This window comes from Eucalyptus grandis, chromosome 9, assembly GCF_016545825.1.
Source record: "Eucalyptus grandis isolate ANBG69807.140 chromosome 9, ASM1654582v1, whole genome shotgun sequence".
Lineage (NCBI taxonomy): Eukaryota > Viridiplantae > Streptophyta > Magnoliopsida > Myrtales > Myrtaceae > Eucalyptus > Eucalyptus grandis.
Genome location: NC_052620.1, coordinates 31,455,727 through 31,479,032, shown reverse-complemented (window position 1 = coordinate 31,479,032; position 23,306 = coordinate 31,455,727). Strand labels below are relative to the sequence as shown.

The 23,306-nt window shown below is 40.0% G+C and overlaps 2 protein-coding genes across 3 annotated transcripts; one reads left to right on the top strand and one right to left on the bottom strand.

The window, feature by feature from the left end:
* The first annotated feature begins 1,011 nt into the window (after positions 1-1,011).
* Positions 1,012-18,952, top strand: LOC104420642 (methyl-CpG-binding domain-containing protein 9). Of its 2 annotated transcripts, none has more exons than XM_039301965.1 (10): positions 1,012-1,871; positions 4,813-5,521; positions 5,725-6,822; positions 6,931-7,620; positions 9,029-9,334; positions 9,800-10,135; positions 12,492-12,590; positions 13,024-13,455; positions 15,764-17,968; positions 18,092-18,952. In XM_039301965.1, exons 1-10 carry the CDS (start codon positions 1,342-1,344, stop codon positions 18,377-18,379), a joined length of 6,693 nt encoding a protein of 2,230 aa, XP_039157899.1. In that variant the 5' UTR covers positions 1,012-1,341; the 3' UTR covers positions 18,380-18,952. The 2 variants fall into 2 exon arrangements, with proteins under 2 accessions (XP_039157899.1, XP_039157900.1); XM_039301966.1 differs by lacking the exon at positions 1,012-1,871 and adding an exon at positions 1,886-4,073.
* Positions 18,953-19,993: 1,041 nt separating this feature from the next.
* Positions 19,994-23,033, bottom strand: LOC104419278 (homeobox-leucine zipper protein HAT5). Its single transcript, XM_010030902.3, has 4 exons — positions 22,467-23,033; positions 21,877-22,010; positions 21,129-21,368; positions 19,994-20,546 (listed from the first exon to the last, which is right to left on the bottom strand). The coding sequence occupies exons 1-4, from the start codon at positions 22,531-22,533 to the stop codon at positions 20,184-20,186; spliced, it is 804 nt and encodes a 267-aa protein (XP_010029204.2). The 5' UTR covers positions 22,534-23,033; the 3' UTR covers positions 19,994-20,183.
* Positions 23,034-23,306: the final 273 nt, after the last annotated feature.

Genomic DNA, 23,306 nt, shown 5'->3' with positions numbered 1-23,306 from the left:
AGATATTCACTAGTCGAGCTCGAGTGGTTTATTTTATTTACCTTGGCTCGGAGTAAAAAACTAATGACTGGCCATCTTTCATTTTACTTTCAGCAGCAAAATTCGTAATCTTCATATTTCTAATAATAAAAGAGCTTTTTTTATAATTCGCAACTCATGATATCATTAATTCGGTTTTTTAGTTACCATATGTTAATCCCACGGTTTCCGAGGAGCCAATAAAATAAGAAGAAGTTAATTGAAAATGCCCGGTAATTCGCTACAAAAAAATGATTATTACTTTTCACTTTAATTAGACGGATTTCGTAACTGTATAAACAAACATATCTTACTGAATTTGACAATTCGTTAGTTCGGATCATCAATTTACGAAAAAAGGCCAAATCTTCGGATGAGCCGAATCGACACAAAACCAAACACGTGGCCGAGCACCGTTTGCGAAAATTATAAACAACGCCATATGCTCCGTGATAAAATGGGTCGAGTGGCGACATTGCCAAAAATGGATCATAATGCATATGATTCATAAACCTATAATTAACTCGATGTGGTATTTAAACTTTTAATCTGTTCAATGTGGTTCATGGATTTTCAATATATGTTCAAACTAACGAATTTTCCTAAATTATACGATTAGTGAATTATACGAAAATACCCAATATTGTTTTTCCATTAATAACACGTTGACCCTTTTAATATGTATTGAAAATGGCGAGGATTATATAGCATATTCCTCATGAGAGCTCAAGTACAATTCGTGGGAGTTTCTCTTATGAAAGACAAGACTCCACCTTCCGCTTGGCTGGGCTCACACGTCTTTGTCCCGAGAGCTGGCCTCCCCATTTCCCACGCCGTGACCGCGGGAGAGGGGGAATGCGGGCGCGGGGAGCCCACGCTCGCGAGTCGCGAAGGGGCAAAAGAAGGCGCCCCGCCCCGCCCCCAAAATTCCCCCACCGCCTCCTCCTCCACCACCTCCTGCTGCTCCTCCTCCTCATCGCTCTCTGTTCCATAGAAAGAAGAAAGTCAGGGCAGGTCCTCCTCCTCGGGATACGTCTCTCTCTCTCCCTTTCTCTCTCTTCTGCGCCTCACCCCAAAAACGTGAACTCAAAAAAAAAATCCAAAAATCCAAAAATCCAAAAATCCAAGAAGCCGGAAGAAGAGCCAACCCCCCATAAAGCGCTCCGCTCGGAAAAAGGCAAAGACAGAAAAAAAAGAAAAGAAGAAGAAGCAGCAAACCCCCACCTCCTAGCCTCCTCCTTCAAATCTCGGGCAATGCCGTTCTTCACGCAACACCGCGGGGACCGCGACGACGACATCTTCGCCCTCGGATAAGTGCAGGCAATGGAGCCCAGCGACGTCGCCCCGCGGCCCCAGGCCGGCGGCGACGGCGACGGCGGCGTTGGGGAGGCGGCCGCCCGGCCGTCCCACCTCGAGATCGATCTCAACGAGATCCCGTCCCCGTCCCCCGATTCCGACCCCTTCGACGTGGTGCGCAGCTTCCAGGACGCCCCGGACCCCCCCGCGGAGCCCGCGGCGGCGCCCGTCGCGGCCCCCCGCGGGGCCGCCGCCGCCTGCGCCGCCTGCGGGCAGCCCGAGGAGGGCGGCGGGGGCGGCGTCGTGGTGTGCGACGGCTGCGAGCGAGGGTTTCACGTGGCGTGCGCGGCTGCGGGGGCGGCGGCGGCGGCGGCGGCGGCGCCGGGGAAGGACGTGGAGGAGTGGGTGTGCAGGGAGTGCGTGGGCAGGGGGGTGAAGAGCCGGCGGTGGCCGTTAGGGTTTAAGCGGAACCGGAGGCGCTTCCTGGATATGAACGCCTCGCCCCCCAGCGACGGGGATTGCGAGGGAGAAGGAAGTGAGGATGTGATCGAGCTGAGGTAACCGGGCGATTTTCATGGGCATTTGGCTGACATGGCTCGTTCAAAAGTTTGTTTTTTAAAGCATTTTATGGTGTCCTCTAAGCTCATTTAAGTTGGCAAAGGCTGTTTGATAGATTCCTATTGGCTCGCCGAGTTTAGGTGTCTGTTATGCTCGCGGATACTTTGGTTTTTCTTCGTGGCCGATCTCTGTCGAAGTAATTTTTAGCTCGTAATATGGAGCAGAGGCGTTATGGGGAGTCTTGTGATAATTTTGAGTCACATATATTGCATGCTAAAGCAGACGATAAAGTACTCCTTGATTGTATTACTAGCTATTAGAAGTTTGAAGAAGGGTATCGGGTTTTTGGCCTTTTGGATATGCTCACTCGATAGGAGCCTTCTGTGGTTCACCAAAAAACTGTTTCCCGGTTGTAACCTGTCACAACATCGTGCATTTTGCCGTATTTCCCATATAAAAAACGGAAGCTTTCCAAATTTAACGATCAGTGAGGGAGATTTACTCTACTCTGGTTTAATCTAAGGCCCACCACCTCCTGGAGGATTAGATCCTCGGGGAGTCGTAGAAACTTCCACTTCGATATTAGCTGTTTGATGGAGGTTGAGCTGGCGGTTGCTTTCCAGGATATGCTTGTATATATGGTTATAGGGAACCTAACAACAACTAGATCTTTTTCTTCAAGTTTCTATTTTTGAGCCTTTGGCCAAATTCTGGCTTGGGATATTATTGTCCATCTAGCATGCAACGTTGGTATGATGCATTTTCATAGACCATTTAACGGTGAATGCTTGATACTCACTACTACCAGTGTGTTTTAACTGGTTAAACCTGTGATGCTCCAACATCTGATTTTTGTTGCTTGTGTGATGGATGCTCGTGGTTTTGTTGTTTGCGCTTGATATTCACAAATGGAGGACATCGCTGGGATCAAATGCAAATTTGATTAAGTTGTCAGTAGCTTCTTCTCATGCTACAGGGCATAACTTTTAATATGATTGCCACCCATACTACATGGCAGTAATGGTTTACACCCCAATTTCCTTGTAGTATCATGTAACAGTCTCATTCTGTTTTAACACACAGAGGCTAGTTAGATTTTTCTCTGTGCCCCTTAACCAACGTACGATTTTTATCTAAGCAATTATCTCTGATAGTTTCTTGAGTTAAGGAGTGCTTATGGGTCTGTACTAGGAGGTTGAGACATCACAATAGTTTAATTGTCACTGGTCTCGACAGCCAAGACTATTTATAAAGCATAAGAATTGGAAGAATGCCATTCTTAACCACCTATTCAACCTGCACATTTTAGGTGCACTGATATAGCAACCCAGGCTTTTCTCCTTGGACAACCTTGCATTATTGCGCTACAAGCCTCTGTCTGGCCATTTTTCACTTGAGCCATATGCCCTTCTCAGTCCCAACATCTTGAGGCCATGGTTTCATTTTGTAGTTGTATTGGTGACGAGGGACATGTACTTAAGCGTTCCTCTTCTGGCTCGACTTACATATTATCCATGCTAAAAAATTCTGGAATATCACACCTCATCAGATCCTGTTCTTCTTTATTATAACTGCAAGGAAATCTTTGTTCATCTCATCAATCTGAATTTTCGATGTAATATAACGGAGTTAATAATGGCTTTCTGCTCATCAAAGCAGACTCATTAGACAATTCCATCATATCTGAAGCTAGTAAATAAACTGTAGGAAGTGTTATAACTTCTACTTCTTATGTAACTCCTGGATCTCACTGGTTGTTGTACAAGAGATTATAGGTGTGAGAAATGCTGTAAAAATTGTTCTTTTTAAAAGAAAGTGACGATACTTCAGCAATGCCAAAATCCTACCTGTCTTATCACTTCATCCTGCTGGTAGGGAATGACTGATAGGTCTGCAAAACAGTGTCTACTCTATGGCCGTGATTCTTGGAAACTTGGTTTAACTGTCCCAATCTGTAACAATTTGCTGCTGCAGAATTGCTGCGTCAGCATGCATTAAGCATTAGGTTTGGAAATTGAGTAGAAGTGTTTTGGGTGAGGAGGGTGAAAGCGGGCTATATGGAAAATAGCAAATTGCGTTTGGTGGTTATATCCATTATTCTAGCTGTTCGAACTGATATGTAAGTGAGGTTAATGCAGCTAGTGAGGGATTTGCACTTCGCTGCAGGAGGTGTTCTTATCTTCAGGCACTTACATAATTTGGTATGTCTCTCTCTGCATGTTAATCTTAAGAAAGAGAGCCGGAAAGTGGAGAGGAATTAAGCAATATATTTGACCTTTTCCTTTGATGGTACTGCAATGATAATTAAAGCCCAACAATTTCATCTCTGAAGAACACATTGTATTACCTGATCTTCATAGTTGGTCGTGGTGAACTTATTGATAGTTAATGAGAAGAGAGAAATAATTACTAAATGAAGAGAGTAAAATAGAGGATAAAAGCAGACATGACAGACTGCGTTATATAGAAAGACAGCATGTTAAACACATGATACAAGGATTTTAAATTTTTTGAAAAGACTAAAGTGAGGAAAAGAAGTTGGGACGAAGTGGTAACCTGTGTCCACCTCCGACCCAACTTTATGCATAGAAGATTAATGTAGTCATTCACTATGTTCCTCCATTTTAAGGTGGTAACTAGACTGGGTAGCTGTTGCAAGCATTGAGTCATTGCATGACTTCTCAGCTTGAAAAATTGGAATTGATATTTTGAAGCACTGACTATATGTTCATGTCGGTGTTGCCAATTTTTTCCTTCTTTCTTTTTTGTTTCAGCCTTCAGCTCCATGCATAATTTGTGACAAGTATGTTCTGGGCGTGCTTGTTAGCTATCTTTGTAATGGTTGCAGTGTTCTGGCCCCTCGTTTTGTTCTTGTCATTGATGTATTGATCTTGAGAACCTACTTTTATGAGTAGCTGATGTTCAATTGATTTCATTTAGAAAGCGCACCTTGGGTGATAATTCTTCTGGTGGGAATCCATTTGGTGCTCCGGTTAGATGTTCAAGTTATGCACATGCTGGAAATGGATGTCACTTTGAAAATGCTGCTGGTGTTGTGACTGAGACTTTGGGTGCTGGTGTTAGAGATATTGAGCATCATCCACTAATGCAGTGTGGAAACTTTGAAGTCGATTTGGGTTTTCCAGTCATACATTTAAAGAGCAGTAATAATACAGTGATAAGACTATCATCTGGGAATCCTAAGGAGTTCCTTTTGCAGACTCTTAGGGAATATATTTCTCAATGGCATGGTGTACTTGATGATGGTTGGTACGTGGAGTTCAAAGAATCCTTTAATGGCTGTGGAACATATGTCTGGTACTGTGCTCCAGGTGGGCTAAAATTTGATACAATGTCTGAAGTTGCTTCTTATCTTGGTTTGACGTCAAACCACAAACTTGTAGAGCCCAAATTAAATAGTGAGGGATCTACAGTGCTGGAGAGATTTCATCTACCTAGGAAAAGGAAGTCATCTAAGTCTGTAATTAATGGTTTTGCCGAAAGTAGGGGATACCTTACACATGCTCATCATAAGGAATTCATATCTGACAGTCAAACTATGGAAGTGGTATCTAGTAATGGGAATACTCTTAAAGCCGCAGAAGCAAGATCTGAGGAAAATTTTGGATCTGAATATCAGCAATACAAAGTAAGTGCCTGATCCCTCTCCCTTTTATCCTTGAACTTGCTAATTGTTTGTATGCTAAGCTACTTCCTCTAGCTTTTGCCAAAAAGAAAAAAAAAGGAAAATCTTTAGGTGAATGATAAAATTCATCAGAAGGGCTCTTGTGTGCTTGTGGTTGCTGGTTAAGTTTGCTTCCAACTGATATTTGCTATTCCTTGCCTTTTCAGGATGGGCTACCAGTGCAATTTGAGGATTTCTTTGTTCTCCATTTGGGGTCAGTTGACTTGAGACCTTTGTATCATGAGCAGGAGAGAATCTTGCCTGTAGGTTACAGGTCCTGCTGGCATGATAAGATTACTGGTTCGATCATGTTTTGTGAGGTGTTGGATGGTGGCGACTCTGGACCTCTATTCAAGATCAGAAGGTGTTCTTGCTCTGTAGTGCCGATTCCAAATGGATCAACTATTCTCTTTAGGCGAGTCCTTCCACAATATGCTGGGCCAGATGCCAAAGTGACTGATGATGTTATATACTCTAGTATGGACTCTGATGATGATGGTATCATTCAGGCGATCCTCACCAACCCAGTGCCTCCTGTAGAAAATGAACTTTCAGCTTGCCTTTGTAGTGGCAGAAATGAAGTTTCTGATGTGAGAGAAAACTCTAGGCAAGCTGATCCAAGTACTGCTCTTGTCCGTTATGCAACTGTCAATCACGAGGACTGCCTTCGAGATGAAATTGGTGAAATTGTGGTTGAAGAGCGTTCATCTTCCTTAGCTTGGAAAAGATTGTCTCAAAAATTTGTTGATGCCTTATCTGACATCCGTAGCAGGAAAAGCTCTTACAAGCTGTCTTGCAAGCATGTAAAAAATGAGACAATCTCATCTTACTGGGATATGGTGGATGAAAAGTGTGTTCCTTCTCCATTGCAGAGATTTTCCAGTTCACCACTCTCTGCAGGCTTCTCATTGTACAACAGTGATTCTGATATTTCAACTGATGCCTTGCTAAAATGGTTGGGCCAGGATAGATTTGGATTGGATGCAGAATTTGTGCAAGAAACTATAGAAAAGCTTCCAGGCATCGAAGGTTGTTCTAGGTATGTACTTTTGAGTAGTAGAAATAACCATTCAAGGTCGCTGACTATTGGAAATGGAAACCTTATTGTTAAAAGAAAAGGAGTAGAGATCAAAGAAGGAGCATTTAATGGTCTATTTGGTGAATTGAGAAAAGGTACGGTGGATGTAGATGATCGGTGTAGCCCACCTTCTGGGACAGAGCCCTGCTCCAGGCTATCACCTACGATCACTGGAGATTGTTACCAGGTATGAAAGAGTACATTATTTTATGGTTATGACATTAAATACGAAAATAAAAAGTAGAATTTTCAAAGTCCGGTCAAAACATGATGTCGTTATTCCTAATTAATGCAGGTATGGGAAGTATTGTGGCGTTTCCATGATATTCTGGATTTAAAAGAGCCTCCCACTCTGAAGAAGCTTGAGGATGAACTTATCAACCCATGGGTAGATGCTAGCAAGCTTGCAGTGAATTTTGGTCAGGGATTGCAAGGATGCCAAGTCTTGGATTTGCATCCAAGTGATCATAGGGGTGATGAAACACCCTCAGGAATTGCACCTGGTTCCCAGCTTTGTGGGGAACATCTGTGTAAATTTAGGACAATGGAAACAGGGGCAAAGGAGGAATCATCTTACACTAAAAGCCCATGTATTTCATTCAATACCTGTTGCGGTATGGCTTTGACAAAGGTGCATAGCTTGCTGCTTGGAGTTCTAATAGGTGAGCTACAGTTGAAGGTTGCTGCACTTGTGGATCCAAATTTTGAGACTGGTGAATTAAAATCCAGAAGGGGAAGGAAAAAAGATATGGAAAGCTCTCTTCCTGCAAAAAGAGCTAAACTCAGTATGCTGCCTATCAATGAACTGACTTGGCCTGAACTAGCACGGAGGTATATTTTGGCTATCATAACCATGGATGGTAATTCTGACTCTGCTGATGTTACTAGTCGTGAAAGTGGGAAAGTTTTTCGCTGCTTACAAGGTGATGGTGGCGTGCTTTGTGGCTCATTGACTGGTGTTGCTGGGATGGAAGCGGATGCTCTTGTAAGATCGATCATAAGTTTTCATGCCCCTTATTTTTCCTTATTATCCAGAGCTAAATTATGTGAGCTCTTCAACTTTATTGCGAAGCAAATTCCTATAAGACTACCATTTCCCCTTTTGAAGAGTCTAATCTGCTGAAACCTGCCAACTGTGTACATGGGCTGTAGTAAGGGGATAGGTTGCAATAGTTTTCTTCCAAGCCTACTGATTCAAATATTCGTTAGAGAGGTTGCGCTGTATGCTCGGATGATTTATACGTGTTTTAATTGATACTTGATTTTTTATTTGTCTTTGAGGATCCTTTGCCTTTTCTTTTCATGTAAATTTTTCATCATTAGTGGGAGAGTTACATATCTGCAGCTTAAATAGCCTGCTTTATGAGTTAACACTCATCCTTAGAAGGAATATATTAGGGACAAGTGCACTAGAAGTTCTAAAATTTGTTAAGTTGGTGCAATCAAGTTCTAAAACTTGTCAGAATTTTCCATTTGTCAAGTTGGACAAAGTTAACGGAAGGACTGCACTTTGAAAAATTTAGGACTCATTTGCACTTTCGTGACAAGTTTTAAGACTTCCAGTACATTTATCCCAATATATAAATGGGCATTTTTTTTCCAGCGTGGATGATATTGTTAGGAATTGGTAAAGTAGATGTTGCCAATTAACTGGACCTGCAGCTGTGTTTATAGTCCTATGTCAATTATGAAGCAAGTTTAGAGTAAACTTTAGTGCCTCTTGTTTCATTGTTCTTGATATGAAATGAGGGGGAATATTAAATGGAAAGATTTGACTTATGTAGACTAGTGAAACTTTTGCTGGATAGCACAGAACTCGTTTTCCTCAGGTCACATAAGAAGAACAAAACTACCTACTTTGGAATTTCTTTGGAAAGTATTATCCTGCTCAGTGTTGCCTTTTTTGCTTGGGAGCAGTGACAGAAGGGATTAACTTTAGAAATCTTGTAAAAGAATGAAAGTTGTTTACGGATGCTCGCTTTGCAACAGAAAGGCCAGCTAAGAACCAGTGATTTAGCAGTATTATCAAATTTTGCAGACAAGGAAATCACATCCTGGGATGAATTTGCTTCTCCAAGGATAAGATGATGCTGCCTGGGGTTCTTTACATGCTCATCTGGATTATGTTGGGGAAAGAAAATCCTAGCATTTTTAGGGTGTGGGCATACCCTTTCATTTTGGGACGACCAGATGGTTACACTCAATGTTACACTTTAAGTTTTTGGTTTGTTAGGTTGATTAGTTATTTTTGTGTAACTTTTGTCCCTTATCATAAATAAATCTGCCATGTGTACCTTTGCGTGCTGTTTAAGTTTTTTCTATTATATTGCTAATTTTATGACTGCTATTATGAAAAAGTGTTTTCATAACATCTTGAATGGTTTGATATCTAGTTGCTTGCAGAGGCTTCAAAGCAAATTCTTGGTTCTATGACCAAAGAAAATGAGTTTCTCACCCTGGAAGTGGAAGAATCAGCTGTACCTGATGCTGTTGAAAAGAATTTTGTTGGTGATGATAATCTTCCAGACTGGGCCCAGGCCCTGGTGCCTGTGAAAAAGTTACCAACAAATGTTGGGACCAGAATTAGGAAGTGTGTGCATGATGCTTTGGCTAAAGATCCGCCAGACTGGGCAAAGAAAATATTGGAACATTCAATTAGCAAGGAAGTCTATAAGGGCAATGCATCAGGACCAACAAAGGTACTGTCCTTGACTTCTCATCTTTCTTATGTTTCTCCTATTACGCATTGATGCATCTCATTGCTTTCTTAACTCAGTGAACTTATCTGGTCCTTGTGCATTGTTCTGTCGTTCATTTACATGCTGAAGTTTTCTCTGGGGAGAAATGAATCTGGATATTTCTCTCAAAAAAGCAATCCTGCAAGTTTTATTAGGTTCAAGTGGTTCACTTACATGCGCAAACCTCTACTTTTACCTCTTGGTCCTCTGTTAAATTTTGGGGAGTTATTAGAGTTTGCTACCTTATGTACATTGACTCCAGTGTGATATTTTAACTTCTTGACAAGAAAATTGTTGGACTCCATGTGGTGCAATTTATTTGTTTGTTTTCCTGTTGCCAAATTTGAATTTGTTGTCTATGCTTATAGTCATCATTCATTTCATTGTAATCATGCTGAACTCTATCCTTTTGATGATTGAACACAGAAAGCTGTTATTTCTGTGCTAGCAGACGTATCTGGTGAAGCATCACAACCAAAACCTGAAAAGAAAAGTAAAAGGAGGACTGTTGTTTCTGTTTCTGATGTAATCATGAAGAAATGTCGTGTTGTCTTACGTCAAGCTGCTGCAGCCGATGATGGGAGAGTTTTTTGCAATTTGTTGGGAAGAAAAATAATGAATAATAGTGACAAAGATGAGGAGGGACTTCTTGGATCTCCAGCCATGGTGTCTCGACCACTGGATTTTAGGACCATTGATTTGAGATTGGCATTTAATGCTTATGGTGGTTCACAGGAAGCATTTGTCGAGGATGTTCGAGAGGTATGCGTTTCATGTGAAATGAAACTTGTTTTATTATACTCATGCAATCTTGATTTTTTTTTTTTTTTTTGCTGTTGGTAATGTAGAGTTTCTATGGTGAACTGTTGAAGTATTGTTCCACATTGCTTGACTTGAGATCTTAAATACTCTTTATATTCATGTAGTTTTGCTCCACTATTAGCTTAAGCTTTTGGGTTAGACTTTCTAACATGGTATCGGAATCAACTTGATCTCTTTTGTAAATGTGTGGGGTCAAAATTCCATGTGAATGTGCGTCATTAAAATTTTACGCGTCTCTCGTAATCCGACTTGCACGCGAGAGGGTGTGTTGAAGTATTATCCTGCATCGCTTGACTTAGGTTCTAAATGCTTTTTATATTCATGCAATCTCCCTCCACCTATTAGATTAAGCTTTTGGATTGGACTTTCTAACATGAATCTCTTTTTTGGCCCTCTGGTCATTCCATGGATTTTTCCCCTTTTTTGCATCGGATAGTAGGCACAGGTTGCGTTTGCTTCGATTGACTGGAATAATAGGAATTTTGGTGGAACTTGGGGAAATGGAACATGATGAGTATTCCAGTTTCTTTGGTTTTTAAGCAATGCTTAGAAATGGAAAATCTAATAATTATGAGCATTTTGTTACTGAGTGCCCCACTAAGCAACAAAATAAGAAAATTTTGCAATTTTCACTGCATTGACTTTTCTTGTGATATGTGTAATTGATGGTCTCATCACAAAATGTCAAAGTTGTCATGATAAAGTATGAGGAAGACAAGTTAAGGGTACAATAGGAAATGTCTGCACAAATTAGTGAAGGACCCGTGCTGGTGCACGAAGTTTAAAAATCTCTTTCATAATTTACTTTAAAGAAATAAAAATTGTAGCTACCTTTTTTGTGACTATATTGATTACATTTATCTATCATCTATAATTACGGGACAGATCACTTTTGGTCTCTATCCCTTTAAATCATTATTTATATTTTTATTTATTTTTTGTTAGAAAGGCTTCTTCTAATCTGCTTTCTTGGTAATGGTACACTGCCCACTCTTTCCTAAGGCAATGGATGGGTGGAATTTATTACCCATGTAGCAACTATAACTGTGTTGTGAAGATGTGAGCAATGCGTGATGGTGCTAATTTTGATAATGTAGAGTTTTTAGTTTAACTTGGGTCAACCTAGATAATTTTGATGCATTCTTTTTTACATACAATATGTGTATAGTGATTTCTGTCAATGGCCAGGATAGATCTATATTAGAAACTTATCTTCTTTTTCAATATCAAGGTTCTAATTGCAGTGATGTCTTAGAAGGATGAAACCATTTAGGAATTGTTCTTATTTATTGCTTATAACTCTTACTTATCTTGTGTAAATGGTGATTATCGAAACCATCTGATTGTAAATGAATTCTATCTAGTATGAAAGTACTAATATTTTAGTGAATAATATCAAGCTGGGTTCTCATTCTGTAATTAATCAGTTTCTTCCTAAAATACTATCGAATATATTACATAAAATTTGTGACAAGTATATATGAATAATAAAGTTTATCTGCGCACCCACTATTTTAATTACATCCATATTGCCCTTTCCTTTTTTTACTCTACTCCACTGTCAATTTTTTTTCTTTCCATTCATGAGTTTTTGTTATCTCATTTAAATTTAAAACCAAATATTCTTTCATTAATGTGATTTAAACAATTTAAGCTTACAAATAAGTGCAAGTGTATGCACAAAACGTGGTATACAAATTAAGCAAAAGGAATTAATATTATAGAGTATTCTCTATCCCATGGAAAACATGTAAAATTCACTTTTGTCATCATAAATATTACTTTTAGGTGGTTACAATCTATTGGAATCTCAAATATACAGAATTCATACAATCGTCAATTATAGATTTATCCTATCTCAATGAGTTAAGAACACTTTTGGTCCCGACTCTTGTCAACTGAGCAATTGGGTCCTTTAACCTTATTTTTGTGTCTTTAAGTCCCCTAATATGTATGATTTGTGTAATCTCATTATCTTTTTCTTGATAGTTTGTAAAATTTTACGATTTTTTACCATTGAATCTTAAATTAACTCCTCAATTATCATAGTTTATATCCTTTTTAGCTGTGTAAGTTTTCTACTCCACTATTATTATCCTTTACACACGCAGCTTCCTTCATCTTTTCCTTTTTCAGTTGGGAACTCTTTCTATATTTTCTGAGTTTTTCCATCTGACAGTTCTACATGGAAATGGAGTATCCTGTTTGCTGTAATGCAGTAATGATTGATAGCAGAAATAGCTATGCTGTGTATGTTAATGGACTTCCTTTTCTGTATGTCAAATTCTCTGTGCAGTTGTGGAATAATGTGAGGATTGCCTTTGGGGATCAGACTGATGTGGTTGAGCTAGCTGACAAATTATCTCAAAATTTTGAGTCGTTATATGAAGAGGAGGTATGTAAATTTATTTTTCTTTATTTGTGAATAAGTTGCTGATAGCACCACTATCCAAATAAAAGCTTCATATCATCCAAGAGATTAGCGAATGAACATGTGTATAGGTGTAGGATGTGCATCCGTTTTAACTTATTTTGGACTTATATTTATAATTTGTCCGTACTGTTCTCTTCCTTTGATTAACGAAATTTTCTCAAAAACTAACCGAGTAACATGATAGATTTCTTTCCAGTAAACCTGAGTCTTAATGCTTGCATATCTGGTGCACAAAAACTTTTTTAAGTAATGCTCATGCAGTAAGTAACACTTTCTACTTATTCAAGTGTTTGCGTGATTTGAATCAGCCATCTTGTATGGTTATGTTACTCATGACTCTTGGTCTTTTGTGTTCCTGTTGGGAGGCTACATTAGTTCCTTTCCTTCCATGCAGGTTGTCACTCTTGTTGATAAACTTCGGGTGTATGCAAAATCGGAATCCTTGAGTGCAGAAATAAAGAAGGAAGTGGATGATGTTCTTGCCTCTCTAAGTGAGCTTCCTAAGGCCCCATGGGAGGAAGGAGTCTGTAAAGTTTGTGGTATTGATAAAGATGATGATAGTGTTTTGCTATGTGACACATGTGATGCTGAGTACCACACCTATTGCTTGAATCCTCCACTTGCAAGAATTCCTGAAGGAAACTGGTATTGCCCTTCTTGTGTTGTTGGTAGACGCTTAGTTCAAGATGTGTCTCAGCAGAATTATGTCATCCGTAAGCGCCGAGCTAAAAGATTTCAAGAAGTTACCCGTGACTACTTGGAGGCACTCTCTCATTTAGCATCTAGAATGGAAGAAAAGGAGTACTGGGATTATACTGTTGATGAGGTACATTCGATAGACTTTTATACTCTCTATTATCAGTTGTCCATGGAATTTTTAGATGTTACTGGATATTTATGTCTACCACTTTCAGTTAAGTCAAAAAATTGGTTTGGAGCCATTTTCTTACGTAAATCTGTTCAACTATTCTTGCATTTCTCTCTGTTTTTTTTTTTTTTTTTTTGGTAGGTAGTTCTTAGACTTTTACTTAAGACAAGAAAGGAGATTGTGGTTGGCACATTTGCTATCTTTTAGTTTAGCCATTGCTTTGAAAATTGATGAGATGGGGCCACAAGAGTGTCGATTTTTCCTCACTTAAGTGAACCTTGAAATCCTCTTCGAAGTATTTTAGAAAACATTTTTCTGTATTTGGAATGTAGAACTTGGAAATAGACTGTTCACGAGGTTTTTTCTTCTTGGACATCCAAGTAATGTGCCAAAAAGAAAGAAACGAAGAAGTGTTGCCTTTAGTTCTGAAAGTTTGACAAACCTCTGCAATAACAGTGTCTGTAGGTTGTACTAAGACTTTTGACTTTAGATTGCAAGTGACAAAATCCAAATTTGTATATCTCTATGTCTACATCCACATATAATGTACAACTACTCTCCTACTATATATAAGGTTCATCTATATATTACTTTATTATATTTTACTATTAATGGAGGTCATTCTTTTAGTTATACCTATTTATAATTTTCTATGATTTATCATTCTTGAGAGGTGTCTCCCTAAATGAACTAGCAAAAGGGGCAAAAAAAAAAAGCAACCATTTGTATTGAAAAATGTTCCTATCAATATGCAAATAGCTAAATAGAAAGTAAGTCACACAAAGCATGGGCTGTAAGACTGTTATTGCGATAATTCTTGACTCCTAACTTTTACATTGACTCTGCCCAATAACAATGAGAATTATTTCTAAGGAGTTCAAACAAATTTTCAGATACTTTGGATGGACCACTTAGTCTTTTCTTGTGGTACATCTACTTGTAATTCTAATGGACTTGTGTTTATCTTTTTTAACACTAGTTTGTCAATTACACAAAAGATTTGCCATTATGTATATGACTCTTGAGAAGCCATCCCCTTAGAAACTTAATCCTGGTCAAACAACATTGGAAGGCTTTGTTGATTTAATGTTTGCAGCACTCTATTTTATCTTTGGAGGGGGCCTGTTTTCATACTTATGACATGAGAACAGTGTGAATGGTAGACTGGTGGAACATATCATTTTGGCCATACCACAAGAATTGCTGCTCTTGAACCTCCAAGTCCGCAATAATTTGCTTATGGCTGTTAGTGTTTATAACATGATGCTTAATGCTGATTTGCTCATTGAATGATTGGGTTTCGTCATATCATCGATTAATTTTGTAGATAAGATCCAGAAAAGTAATGTTCATTCCAGCATGAGAAAATTATCGTCTTAATTACAACGAGTGCTAGTTGCATCATTTCATGTTCTCGTTACATTAAAGCTTTGTTTGTTTTGAGGAAAATGAATAATTTGAAAATTATTTTACTGAAAACGAACACTTGTATTGCTTGAAATAATCAGTCAGGGAAATGTTTTTTAATTATTGATAATTTTTGTCTAAACATTTTCGTAGAGGATGAAAATACCTTTTGTACATATATTTTTGTAAGAGATATAAACGATCATTTTTAGGATAATGTTTTTCAAATCATTCATTTTCTTTGAAACAAAACACCCCAAGGATGCTTCACACTTATCATATCCTATGTCTCCACGATTTCTTTTAGCACCTGAAATAATTTGCCACTGTTTGCTGTCTAATTTAACAAATTGAAAGGTTCAACCTGGCCCTTCATGATATGACCTCATCCCTTCAGTTGGAGGATGCAGTGATTATCCTCTAAGGAACCTGTGAGGATAAAAAATCAGGATATTTAAGTAAATGGCAGTTGTGAAGTGTGCTGTCTGCCTAAAGAATCACTTCAGCAGTTAAGTTTGGCTGAGGAAAGTTATTAACTGAGTGAAAAAGCTTGTGCTGAGACACTAGGAGTGAAAATCGTTTGTTGAATTCATCCATAAAAAAATATCCTCAATGTTTACTGGCCACTCATATCAACATATGTACAGCTTGAAACTGATAAAAGAAAGAAGTGAAGCTTGAAGCCCATTCAGTTTGCTAAAGCGCTCTTAATTTTAATTGAAATTGTTTTCCTCTTTACTTGTTACTGGGATGAGGGTGGTTCAGTTGACCACCGGAATTATAACAGCTTTCATTTGTCAGGTCGTGTTATTTATTTGGTGGTAGTTTCCACTTATGAAATCTTTTTGCCATGGTGCAGAGGACCTTCCTGCTCAGATTCTTATGTGACGAGTTGCTTAGCTCAGCTCTTGTTCGACAACACCTCGAGCAGTGTGCAGAAATATCGGCTGAGCTGCAGCAGAAGCTGCGAATGCTTATTGCGGAGTGGAAGAACCTGAAGCTAAAGGAAGACTACCTGATGGCAAGAGCTGCAAAAGCTGATGGTGCCACTAACACATGTGGAGAAGTTTTGGGGAAGCGTGGTTTAGACCCTGCACAATCAAACAACACTAGACGTATCATCCATCAGCTAAGTGACAGATCCAAGAATCTTAATATTCTCCCTGAACTGCGATTCTTGGAGGCTGGTCATGAAAAATGTGGGCTTAATGGTTTTGACCACTCATCTATCAATATGGCAGAGAAGAATGGTCTCTACAAGGATAAGGCAAGTAATCCTGCTAATGACGAGTGTGAACCGGAAGACAATGGTGTTGCCAATGGCGACAGAAAACTGCTTGGCAACACTCTATCCTCAAGGGCTTCTCAAACCGATGATAGTACTCTGAAATCACGTGACTCGCCTACATCAGATCCTTTTCCAGAAGAAGTCAATGACCCTGAAAGAAAAAATTTTGAGCAAGAATGCTGCCTTCATTCTGATTCAAGAAGCTTCCCTCGTACTCAGAACCTTGATGATCTGAATGAGTCAACCCACCAGGTCGAACTGACTTCTGTGAAAAATGAGCTTTCAGCACTGCAGGATTCAATTGGCAACTTAGAGTCACAGCTTCTCAAGCATTCATTACGCAGGGAGTTTTTGGGTAGTGACTCTGCTGGGCGATTGTACTGGGCTGCAGCAACACCTGGCAGTCGGCCGCGGATTGTTGTTGATGGTACTTTAGTATCTGGGAAAAGAAGGAAAATTTTAAATTCTATGGTCCCGAGCAGTACTTGGGGTTCTGCTCCCACTGCAGAATCAGCTCTAGAGGGGTCAAAAGCTTGCTGTCCCTTCATGCACAAATCAGATGGAGCAGCCGCTGCAAATCAATCATGGGTTTTTTATCAAACTGATGATGAAGTTGAACAGCTTGCTGGATGGTTGAAGGGTAGTGACTCGGGAGAAAAGGCTCTGAAAAATGCCATTTTGCACTGGTGGAAGTTTAAATTGCAGGATGTTGGCCATATTTCTGATGGAAGTGAAACAACTTCTGAAGGGTGCTTGAATGGTGAAAACTTGGTAACTTCTGTTTGTGTTGCTACAAAGGCTTCCTCTTTTTTGGAAAGAAAGTATGGTCCTTGTACGGAATTGGAAAATATAGGTACTTTGAAAAAGCGAGCAAAAAAGGCAAGAGCACCCAGTGAAGAAAAAATGTACCGGTGTGAATGTTTAGAGCTTATTTGGTCATCTCGATATCATTGTCTCTTCTGCCACAAGACTCTTCTCACTGAGGATGAACTGGAGGAGCACAATGACGGCAGGTGCAGTTCAGAATTTTCAGGGCATGAGAAGGGTAAAGAAAATGCAGACTTATCCAAAAAGAAAGGAAATCTCAAGTCTGATCCTGCTCGTATAGAAAGAACAGGTGAAAAGGATGTGTATGATAAAAGTCAACACCTCCATTTATGCTCAAATTTGATCACATTTCAGAATGAAGGTTTCGTGTGCCCATATGACATTGATGAGATAAGTTCTAAGTTTGTCACAAAAGATTCGAACAAGGATTTGGTACAGCAAATTGGTCTTATCGGATCTAATGGGACTCCATTACTTGTGCCATCAAGGCCTCCTTACCTTGATGACTCTGATCCAATTCTTTTATCTAGTGGTGATGCTAGTGTCCCAAATGAGGATGACAAGGAAGTAGGAGTGACTGCTGTTCGGGAAGATAGAAGTATATGCAACACCAACACATCTGAATGTTATAATATCAGACCTGGAGGTGAGAATATTGGCACACAAAGGGATGCTAAATCAAGCTTGGCCTGTTCAGAGGGGAAGGAGAGAAAATATACCCTACATAAGCGCGCTATGGCAACAGGGCTTAGTCAGCGCTGTGTGGTGCCACAGTCATCCTTGAGACCCTTACCTGGCAGGGTCTCTCCAATTTTGAGACAGTTGAAGATTAATTTACTTGACATGGATGCTGCTCTAGAAGGAGAATATTTGAAACCATCAAAAGCACATCTGGAAGGGAGGTGGGCCTGGCGTTCGTTTGTTAAATCTGCACAGACTATTTATGAGGTTAGTGTCACTCTCACTTTCCTCTCCGTTTAAAACTTAGAAATGTCATAATCATAAATTAGGTTATTTCGTTCTTGCTAACTACATTTAATACTCTTTAAGAAATGCACTGTGTCTTTCCAGATGGTTCAGGCGACATTTGTCTTCGAGGACATGATTCAGACAAAGTATTTAAGAAAGGAGTGGTGGTATTGGTCATCCCTCTCTGCTGCAGTTAAAACCTCCACCTTGTCTTCCCTTGCCCTGCGTATTTATTCCCTGGACTCTGCAATTTTATATGAAAATATATTGCCCGACCTGGACTCAACTGATATTGTGGTAGACAAGGCCATAGCTTCCACTTCGGATCCGACCGAGAAACCCAAGCCCAGCAGAAAGTCAAGCAGGAAAAGGAAGGAGCCCGAGGGCTGACGGAGCACGGATCTATGTGTAGATTTTTTTTCCAAGACAAACCTGACCCCAGCATTGAGCTTATACAAAAGTAATTCAAGAGGCTACTTTGAGAAGGGAAGAGAAGCCCCGAGTAAGGCGGTTTATTGCACACATTTCGGCTTCTTGATGGGCAATTCATGCTGACCGCAATGATGTAGGCTAGGAAGAGGTTGCTGCTGCTTCTGATTGGTATATGTGTACATAGCGCCAGCTCTGATTGGCATTTCTGTATATAGGTATAAGGCTGACATCTTTGGCCGTCGGGATCGAGGTTAAGAGAGGAGTCCGGCGGTTTATTAAGCCTGGCGTACTAATGCTATCGACAGATCAGTGGGTTAACCAAGGGGTGTACACATTTGTTTTTTGGACCGGATTTTGCTGCAGATTTTGGGCTTGCTCGGGATGTTGGAATCAATCGAGGAATTTGTCTTGCGGGGCACAACTTCCAGATTTCGTTAGCAGGAAGATTACTGTAAAAAGTTGAACAAGTCAAAAAGAAAAAAAAAATGTTGATAATGATGCAGCTTAGCGATAGACAATTTTCATTCTTTATGCGGGTCTCTCTCTCTCTCTCTCTCTCTCTCTCTCTCTCTCTCTCTCTCTCTCTCTATATATATATATATATATATATAAATATATGTTGTATGTATGTATGTTATATGTATATGTATGTATGTATGTATGTATGTATGTATGTATGTATGTATTTTTTGTTATATGCTCCGGGTGTTATTCCAGGGCGGTAAGAAGATTCAATAGCTTCATGTGAAGTATTTCTACCATACGTAGGTAGGTGTAGAAAATATATCAGAACGTGTATTTGCATCCTATCTAATCTCAAATCTCGTCTTTAAGAGCCTATACCATTATGCATCTGGAAATAATTTTTACTTAGAAATGATTTTTTTTTTTTTTTTTTTTTTGTTTCTTGTTTCTTGTTTCTTGGACGAGATTTTGAACATTTGAATGCATTAATGAACTACATAAAATTTCTGTGTCTAAAATAGAAAAATATCAGAAATGCGCTTGGTACGACGTTTGAATTTTTTTTGGGATGAAGAATATTTTTAAATTTTTTGAGATATAAGGTTTTTCCTTCTCTTATTCCTCTAGGTGGCGACCTCAGGCCTTGTCGATGGCTGAGTGAGTGAGGCTAATCTCATGTTAGCTAGGCGAGATTGAGCCTTGCGCAGCTAGTGCAAGGACCTCGATTTGTCATGGTGAGGCTCTAGCAAGGTTGTTGGACCTTGTCTTTGGTCGACGATTGGTTAGAGGAGCATGAAGAAGAAAAGAGAAACAAAAAAGAAAAATAGATTGACGTTAAAATTGTTGTTGAACATAAAGAAGTAGCTTTTTTTTTTTTTTTTTTTTTTCATTTTTGATTTTGTTCAAAATCTGTTTTCGAAAGTTGAAAAATTAAAAAATTGACCGGTTACCAAACATGCCCTAAGTCTTACACCCATTTCAAATGCTAGCAAGTCACAATGTCAAATGTCAAGATAAAATTACGAATTTAGGAAAGATATAAGAGGAAAAACTGAAGAATTTTCTCATTTCTCGCACCAAGGAGAGAAGCACAAGAACACCGGAACATAGTGGACAACGCACAAGACCTGTAATCTTATTCATTAGACGGCCATGTTCAGTATCCCTACGATTTATTTGACATCGTATACAGAAGGAGGAACATAACCGAACCTTCTTATGACAAGGCACACATAAACAAAGGGAGAGATTAGACTATCCATAGCTAAAAAGAGAGGTCTTCAAGGAGGCCCCAATCTCAAGACCACACCCACCAGTCCATTGGCTCCTCCTCTTCTTCGTGGTGTGGCTGCTCAGTCGCGGCGGCAAAAACGCCCGGGAAGTAACTCTGGCCGTCATCACTTCCATCATCCTCCGATTGGGCTACGCATCCGGGGTAATTTTCGCACAGGAGGTACGAGTTGCCACTGTCCACAAGCTGTGGACCTTCCTCGTCGATCACTGCGCTTCCCCCGCTCCTTGTGCTCAGCCTATCCTCCACCTTCGCACTGAATTGGACGGCCTGGACATCAGCCTCCTCCAGCGGAGCTGGCTCCGAGGGGCCTGTCATTGGTGCTCCATCGACTTCCTTGCCCTGAAGTTTTTCTGTCAAGGAATAGACCTGCCAATATTGAAAGGTGAATAATATGCAGGGAGACGATAGATCAATCCTAGTCGGCAGTTGGAATCGTCAATGATGTTATTGGAGGAGAACGGTCCAGTCATGAGAATCTAAATTAAGAAGGAAAAATCGTCATTTTACTTTAAAAAAGTAGGAAGGGTAACCGATGCTGATGTGAGAGCACATGTGTGTATGTGGTAGACAATAGCTGTATAATAGAATATGGAGGTCAGAGAGATGGCTATCTTCTCTTAAAATGTAAGGCTAAATGTCTGCCACTACCTTCATCTCAACTTTCGTTGACCAACGGATCAAAATCTTTAGTTAAATCAAGGGTTATGTTGGGTGCATGCTGTCCATGTATTTAAGCATCTCGCGATAGAATACTTGGAAAAACTGAATTAGAACCCGAGTCAACTGTGAATAGTTTCATCTGGCCAAAATAAAAAGAAAACTTTGGAAAGTTTCCACCCAAGTTCAATGAATAAATTCGACATTCACTGGTAAGTCCATTTCATTTCATGGATTCTTGTAAATGAGAAGGTTATGACCATAGAATAGACAAGGCGGAATAAGGAATACCTCCAGTTTGAGCTTCTCGTTTTCCTTCAAGATGGAATCATAGTCCGAAAGAAGGGAATCGTATGAAGATTTGAGGTAATCATAATCCCTTTCCAGTTGCTTTGTCTTCCACCGAGCCCGGCGATTCTGGAACCACACAGCAACCTGCCTTGGCTGCAACCCCAGCTTCTTAGCCAGCTGGGTCTTCCGCTCCGGTTCCAGTTTGTTCTCTTCCTCAAAGCTCTTCTCCAGCAGAAGCACCTGTTAATTATGCCCAAAACATTTCATAACTTCTCAGACTATTTAACATTAGGTGCCATCACAAAAGAAGAAATTTTGGTCTTCGATTTGATAGCTGAGAAGAGATGGAATCCGAATGCTGTGTTTTACTTAAGAATAATTGAATATAAGCCAACTTCCTAAACAGTTAGAACATGGAAATCTAGGTGAAGATGGGAACTTTCCAAATGAAGCATATTCTTTCTCCATAATATGGTCACTTCACATTTACTACCTAATTTATAAAAGACTGATTTCTATGTTTGGTCATCGAACCATGATGAGAGGTCAAGTCTTGTTATCTTATCGGATCACACTTCAGATAACTCAAGAAAGGAATATATTCTGTTTTGATCAGGACTAAAAGAGTGCGGTATCTGAATATGCCACCGGTTGGGGGGAGGTGGAATACAAAGGGAATGGAACAACTAGATACACATCGGATCAAAGCATATTGTGTTAGATCTTGAGTTCCTGATCTGTCACGTACCTGCTCAGGAGTGAGGCGACGTTTCTTTTCTGGCATCTGCTCATCGTAATATTCCTCATCGAAAAGTTCGTCCGGCGAGCAGAAAAACCGGCGCCTCTTCGGGGATTCCTCCATGCCCATCATGGATCTTGATCCTGAAACACCACCAAACAGTGAAGAGAAACGAAATTTCTACTCATCAGCACCCAATCACAGATCTTTGAGCAACCGTTTGCATACGAAGCTTTCCCTCTATCAATTCTTACTTGTTGAGTTCCCTTATCTTGTAATTTGGAATAGAAGTTTCGAAGGTCAACCAAAGAACACAATTTTTTTCCCAAGCTTAGAGCTTTCAAGATTGAACCGTTTCAATCCAGGAGAGGCTAAAAGAGTTCCAAAATTCTTCAATTGAGCTAAACAATCAAATTCGAAAACCAACCGGCATGAAAATTGATCATCTCGTATCATACGACGCAAAAAAAAAAAGAGGCTCCATATACATGCCAAACGACAAGATCAAACATTAGGAAAAGCACCAAAACAAATAAATTCATCATAGTCAAGACCCAAGAACAAACAACAAAATCACGAGAGAGAGAGAGAGAGATCACCTTTATCAAGGAAGAGGATGTTCCCCTGAAGCGCGGGGGGATCAAACAGAAAACGCCCTGCCTCCATACCCTTCTCAGCCCGAGGTGGATCTCCGGCAACCTGTATCCCAGCCTGACCGAAACTCCGGCGAGGCACTGGAAAAAAAGCACTTAACACGTAGATATACGTACAAACGAGTTTACACTATGTCTACACAGGGAGGCCGCGAGTTAGAAGAGCATGAGCTTGTGACGGAAGAAGCTGGTCGTCCACAGCAGCCTCGCCGGCGTCTCCAGCGGACATATGCAAAACCCCATCATGCCACTCCTTCCCAAAACACTTCCCAGCTCCTCAAATCTCTCTCTTTGCCTCTCCCCCTCTGCTTCGTCTGCTCTCCCTTTCTTGGGTCGGAAGCTCCGGACTGAAGACTCAGTGGGCCTCCATGAAAGCAGCCACCTTCTCCCCTTTGCTCAGCGCTTGCTGCTGCTGCTGAAGCGAGGTGATCTGAGGCCGCCAGGCGACGGCGAGAGGGAAAAATGGAATCTTTGCGTTGCGTTTGGGGAGGCGTTGGGAGGAGGTACGCGAATGTAGCTAAAAGTTGAAACTTGGAAGAGGTGATGCGAGTGGGCTTTATACTGGAGCCCAAAAAAAAAAAAAAAACAAGAAAAGTTTTTTTTCTCTTTGTTTTTTGTTTTTTTGTGTTTCGTCAATGGTGGAAAACCCGAAATGCCAAGATGCCCTTTTTTATTTTTTTTTTATGATGCATCTGTTTTACAAAAATTGAAAAGTTGAAAAAAAAAAACTATTTTTTGGAAAATAATCACTTATATTATTTATAAAAGTAAATGAACGTGGAAGTA